The sequence below is a fragment of the Triticum urartu genome, chromosome 6A (assembly GCF_056163025.1).
Source record: "Triticum urartu cultivar PI428250 chromosome 6A, HENAU_Tu73, whole genome shotgun sequence".
Lineage (NCBI taxonomy): Eukaryota > Viridiplantae > Streptophyta > Magnoliopsida > Poales > Poaceae > Triticum > Triticum urartu.
The window spans coordinates 79,457,527-79,464,284 of record NC_141878.1 but is presented as its reverse complement, the minus strand read 5'-3'; the positions used below and the strand labels follow the sequence as shown (position 1 = coordinate 79,464,284).

Sequence of the window (6,758 nt, the reverse complement as noted above, 5' to 3'; positions counted from 1 at the left end):
ATTACATGTCATACACATGAAACACGACATGTTACCTTGAACATACATGTGATTCATTCTTACACTACAATACAATGTTTTTTTTGTGAGGGTGCGATAACAATGTTTTGGTACTACATTTTCCGGTCTTCTATCATCACAAAATTGTGTTCTGAAATAGAAGCATTCATAGCATAGAAATAAAGCTTGACAATGCTTCGAGAAAAATGCGACTATGAATCGTGAAGCATGGGTTCTAGTGTTGGAAACATGTTTATTCTATAATAATGGGAACAACTATGGAATGAAAGAAAACATCACTTGTATGAGGAAACATACATGATTACTGGACCTGGGGATATAGAATATCGGGAGCATGTGTGGAAGCAACATGGATAGAGAAAGTTTATTTTGGAAACCACCAAGGAATATGCTGGAGAGAATGCTTCTGATGCTCTAGCGAGTTATGATCTAATATGCATACCCTGGTCCCATGGGAAGCTATGGATTGGTAGGTCGCGCTAGTTTAGGGGTGTGGACCGTCCAAATGTGTGGCATGTATTTATGTGTTATCATCGTAAGTACATACTTCCTCTATTCGATGCCCCCACCCCCTCCCCCCACCACCCTCTGACCAACACACGCAGCAACGAAACACCACATTCGCAGGGCTACTAGACCAATATTTTTTGTTTTTCTAACAAGGAGCTTCATAATATTACTTAGAGGGATTACGGGATAACTGCATATAATCATGAAGGAAGGTAGAGCCGTAGTTAGTCCACATGCACCTCCGCCTAAGCTCACTAGCCTATTTAGCACATCCATGATACACCTCATTTGCTTCACGAACCACATGCACCAACACACCTCCGCCTAAGCCTCTAATAAGCTCCCTTGTATCTTGAGAGATAGCAACAATCTTCGCACGATCAAAGCAGTATGTGTTACACAGTTTGACCACCTCCTGGGCATCACTCTCTATGACGATTCTTTGAAATCCAAGCTTGCTTGCCAACCGCATTTCATCACGAGTTGTGCAAGCTTCCATGGACGAAGAGCTACCTGCTCTTGCGTTCCAAAGTGCATGTGCCCGGAGCAGGGAACCTGAACGGTTCTTGATCATCAAGCATGTACACATCAGACCGAGGGAGGAAAGGACAATGATTGTAAATTGTAATGTAAGAAAGAGAACATGACCGATGAGAAAAAGAGGACAGCCATTGGACCTGGCATGTCTACCAACAAGCATATGGCCATAAATATTCCTTCTCGTCCCACGATCAGCAGCAGTAGCAGCATCTGCATCAGCTGACAAACGCCATCCTGAAACGAAGAACTTTCTCCCCCTTACGCAAACCTGACCAATATAACAGTAACGAACAGCCGAACGCACCGTGCAAACAATATCTATCAGAGGTGTGCGTCAAAGGTGACTTTGTTTCCCAGTCCAAATGCTCCAGCAAATGTAGCAGCAATACCCATCATAAAGAACCTGTCTCGTCACAGCAAAAAATAACACAACCAGGTAAAATTTGCCAGAGTAGGAAGACAGCAAAGAGCTGCCATCACAGCTAGATAAGTATCAGATTTGTTGAGCTTCCTATCACTTGTTGACAAAAAGTTGTGTGTCTAACCCAACAGGGTAGTCACAAGATAGATATCTCTTGCAAAGATGTGGAGTATCAGAATTGTTCAGATCCTGATCGGTCGACGATGAAGGCATGAAGCTTACCTGTTTTATTTCAGCCGATTGCCTCAGAATGTGGCTTTCGAAAGGCATCCGACAAAACTACAAATTTGAATTCTCAAACCTAGAATGAGCAATAATAAGAACCTAAAGCAGCAATTGATCATTGGATACACGAACATGTTGAGCAGAGGATAATGTGCTGCAACTGCTGAGACTTTTGACAGCAATAAGTTACTCGACAATTTTTCCAACACACATACACACACAAAAAAAAGCCCCTTGGATGTAAAAGTTCACAAAAAATCACGTCGATTACAACATTTCTTGCTAGGACACGCTTAACATAAGCATATGTAGCGAAGTACATCGACTAATCCACCTTGCTTGCAGCATCTCTTGTTTTACATTTGCCTCATACCGCACATATAGCGAGGTACAGGATGGCTGATTCCTCGTAAGAAAAACGAATGCCCAAGTAATGTCGGCAGCACCATCTTGACCATCCTCCATTTCTCCGCAAAGGCTCCAGATGCATGGCACAAAAGAGACACTGAAAGCAAAGCGAGTTCATCCTGCAGATACACTTAATAGTTAGAACAAGAATTATGTGGATGCAACAAAAATCTTTGCTTCCGCAGTTTAATAACAAGGCGCTGCATACAAAATCGACAAGTACACCACAGATTGACCACTTAAGACTAAAGACACGTAAACTGCCCATTCATGCTTCAAAGGAGCCCCTCTTATGCTAGGTAGGATATTTGATTATCTGAGCCTCTTATGAACATACCCACATTACTTATCCCGCATAACCTAGATTCTAATTGATTATATATCCATACTGGGATTTTTGGGTTGATGATCCATCCTTTTGCGGTCACTTCCATTTATTTTCCCTTCCCTGATTATTTTTGTTCTTGCATTCTGCTCCTGTCAACTGTCAAGTCACAGCTGTCCATGCCAAGCTGTGTTCTTTCTGAACAAGAACCTCATAAAAAGAAGGGAATAATTGAACCATGCGCAAGCAGTGGTCCGCAACTAATGATAATGCCCGTCTACCTGGGCATAACTGTGGCATTAGTATTGGAATTTGAAGCGTCAGCAGGGGTACAAGCATCGACACTGAACCACATACACAGAGTGCGGTGGTCATTGTTGTGGCACTGCATTTGTTGTAGGGCTGGGCATTGTTGCAGCTAGGGGTGTTGCAAGCTCGTCGATAGCTCTCCACAGGTCTCGTCAAGAGCTTGCAGCCTAGAAAACTACTCGGTGGGGCTCGTACAGCCATGCCACCACTGATGCTAGTATCAATATGGTTGAATCCAAACACCAACATCAACATGGGAGCAAAGGTAAAAAGAGAAGGAAAAAAAGGCTGACTTGTGAAGTTGCAACAAATCAATATCTTTGCATGTTATATATTTACCAATTGGGGATTCCTTCCAAGCCACCGCGTTGACTCTAAAAAAACAGAAATAACCCATTGGGTTTATCTGTATGGTCCAGATCATAATGCATCCACACCATAACTCCATGTTCGGATGCCGTACAGATCATGGCGACCAAATCAAATCAATCGGCATAATAGTTCAAGTCACCTACATCTCAGTAGCATTGTAGCAAACCTGCCAAATGAGTTCAAGCTGATCGGAAATTACTAGTTGGGGTGGGTTTCTCCCATACTAATGAAGTAATGAGGTCCACGTAAATGTTTAAGATTGCCTAATTAATGAGATTTTTTTTTCATTTTTAGTGGAAACCATCCAATGCCACAATGCATTCATGATAAAGATAGATGCATGTGCTTTGAGTATTTTCTCCCGTTGGATTGACTGGAGCTGCTCAAATTGACCAACAGCAAATTGTACTGCTTTACTAATAAATCAGAAATAGCACAACTAATTGGATGCAAACGGATAATTCAGCTTTCATGCTTGTGCAGTAGAGGGAAAAGTTTGAAAATAACTCAAGAAGCAAACGCTCTTCAAATTGATGTACGTTCATGTGCGTACCCAATAAAGCAAATTCATATCATGTATCAAACAATAATATTATTTGAGTAATCCCCCGGATTTTGGAAACTTAGTAAGGTTATACCTTATACACTTTGAATATAAAATACTTATATTGCTACTTGAGAATAATGTATGTGTATTTGTTGTAAACAGTATTTTGATAATATCAAATTTGATAGGGTACGTAAATATTTCTAAACACCTATCAGTGTTACCAACTGTGTTTGAAGACTGTTTTGACATTTAAATGATAGTTTTTAAAAAATCATAGGGGGTCTAAAGGTTGAAGGCTCACCCTATTCCTAAGGGAAATAGATAAAGATGACACGTAGCTTCAAGAAATCCCATGGTGTGAATCTTATTACGTCCGTGTCGTCTTAGATATCATGTGGATGACTATTCAGTGCTACAAAGAGAACCATGTCAGCGGAGTCTAACTATAATCTGTCCAGTCACCCGGAGCATGTGCCAAATCATATTCAAAAAAGAAAAGAAAAATAAAAGACATATGGGTAACTTTTTGTTCCAAATGGGTAGGGTGTTCCTGCAATTTATGAAAAGAGAATAGAGCTGTCCCGTTACTAGGAAAAACTGGGCTGAAAACCTTAACATGGAAGGCTTGCAATTAAGTTTATTAAGGAAATATGAAGCAGTATATAGCTCAATTTTAATTAAGCTAACAAATATCAGAATATTTATACTTTCACAAACCAATACCAAACAGCAGCTTGATAAAGCTGTATAAAGTTACTGAAAATATAGTTCCAGACTTCACCACAACACGAAACATACATGCAGTTTTAAAATCTTGCAAGAGTGTACTCCTATTCCTTTCCTATATTTCTATTTCATACTTCTTTTACAGGTAACCGGTATCATACTTGCACGGGTTTATGCCTAGTAACTAGAAAACGAAAATAGTACGCACAAAAATTTAAACAGGAGTAAATCAATGGTCAAATGTTATCTAAAGAGAGGCAAATAATAGAGGTAGTGCGTCTATAAGAGGGACAAATGATCATTTAGTCAATTCCAGTTAACAAAATGTAGCAGAAACTAATGCACAAAGGATAAATTAACGCCTTTCCTTAGATGTAAATGGCCCTCAGACATTAACTGAAGCAAATGTTATGCAAACTTAGTGGGATATGTATGCTCTTCTTGGTATAAAATGAAGTTGTTTTCTTTATTACCATGTTGCAAAGCAATTATTGACCAGGAAACAGCATGCCCACCTTCCCTACTTTGATGAGGTCTTGTAACAGCGTAAAGCAATCACATCTACACGAACAATTAGGACATTGAGCACAACGATAATGATAAAAAATAACTTACCACATCATATACTTGGTTTTGACAACGGCGGGGGGTAGCCAAAGTACCAGTGAACATGTTCAGATTGGAAGAATTGCCCCCTGCTCCTACAAACCTTCCTCAGTTCAGAATTCTTGACCTCGAGGGAAAAATAATCTATATGCCAATCAGTCCTGGACAATGGTACCCCGGAAGCTATATCAAAATCCACTTGATCTTGAGTAGTGGCTCCAAGGAATAAGAGTCCCTCAGCTGCACTCACAGTGAAATAATCATATCCGCGAGGCAACGGTATAATATTCTCTAGCTGCCAATCACTGGAAGATTCACCATTGTTTTGCTGAGTCATATGATAGAGATCAAATGAGCCATTTGGGCTGTGATCACCGACGAGAGAAAACTTCTCGAGATATCCTTCTCTACCTACTACAATGCCAGGCAAACTTCTGTTCTGGCCAGGTAGAATTCTAGGGGGTTTATCGTAACTGGCGAGAAATTTGAGTATCCGGCCAGGCAGATGTGTGAGCAGTATATCATAGCCGGTGTGATAGTTCACAGTGAAAAACTCCATTCTTTGTGTGTCCAGCACGAACAACTTGTCTAACCAAGGTGACGCCAAGTAGAAGCATCCGCGCACGTTGTTGAAACCGGACAAGCCACGGAACCCATAAGTGGGAGACATGCGCAGTCCAAGGGGACGATAGTCCACGCCTGACAAACTCCGAGCGATAGATGCAGCTATACACCATTGCTGTGTGACAGACGAGAAGACAAACGCGGTTATCTTGGAACCATAGGTGGCTAAGCATATCACCTTGAACGACATCTCATCTTCATCATCGCCAATGGGAGCAAGGATGGGCACGATATCAAGTGGGTGCTCTTCCTGGACAGCGAGGTCCGTCGGTATGGGCGGGAGCAGCACGTAGCTCCGTGACAAGGGATCACACACCGCCATGTCTTTGAGGGTCTCCAAAAATCGGCAGTCCTCGAGGAGGACGCGGCCGTCGCGGACGTCGCGGACTTGCCAGGGGATGCCCTTGCTGCGCACGGGGACGAAGGAGTAGGTGAAATCAGCGGCGTCGGTGAGGGCGCGGGCGAGCGGGGCGGAGGCCTGGGGCGCCTCGGCTGGCTGGAAGCCGCCATCCTGGTGTACGAGCCCTAGGAGAGGAGGTGGGTAGAGTTTGCGGTGGCGGCGGAGGAAGGAGCGGTCGGTGATTATGCGGCGGAAACGGGGGCTGGCGGTTGAGGCGCGGGCGAGGTCGGCCGGGGTGGGCAGGCGGAGGAAGATCTCCTCGAGGATCTCGTCGACGAGGTGCGGCGCCGGCGTGGGCATGGCGGCGGGGTGGGACAGTGGGAGGAAGGGGATGATGGGGGCGGCTAGGGTTTCGGGCGGAGTTCAGAGCAGCTAGGTTGTCAGGGAGTGAGGCCTAGGTCGCTAATTGCGCACGGAATTTAGCGTGAGGCCGCCAAATACTGACGGAATTTACCGCGAGGTTGCTAATTGCGCTTACTACAATTCTAATCCCCCCTTCCACCGCCGCCGGCGGCCGCCACTGCCCCCCGCAGCCGAGCTCGAGTAAGCCCACGGTGGTCGCTGCATCTAACATATGGTGCTTTGGGATGAACGATCCAACCATTGTTCTTCCCGTACACCTCACCTTGGAGACGAAGGAGTGGATGTTTTTTACCCACGGAAAGATTTGTGCCTGGGTTATGGGTTAGTACAAAAACGTGTAATTTTGTCTAAGTTCTCT

At 43.7% G+C, this 6,758-nt stretch overlaps 1 protein-coding gene across 1 annotated transcript; it reads right to left on the bottom strand.

Moving 5' to 3' along the window:
- Positions 1 to 1,817: 1,817 nt before the first annotated feature.
- Positions 1,818 to 6,508, bottom strand: LOC147964060 (uncharacterized). The gene is made up of 2 exons (XM_087526692.1): positions 5,023 to 6,508; positions 1,818 to 2,244 (listed from the first exon to the last, which is right to left on the bottom strand). Exon 1 carries the CDS (start codon positions 6,335 to 6,337, stop codon positions 5,027 to 5,029), a length of 1,311 nt encoding a protein of 436 aa, XP_087382818.1. The 5' UTR covers positions 6,338 to 6,508; the 3' UTR covers positions 1,818 to 2,244; positions 5,023 to 5,026.
- Positions 6,509 to 6,758: the final 250 nt, after the last annotated feature.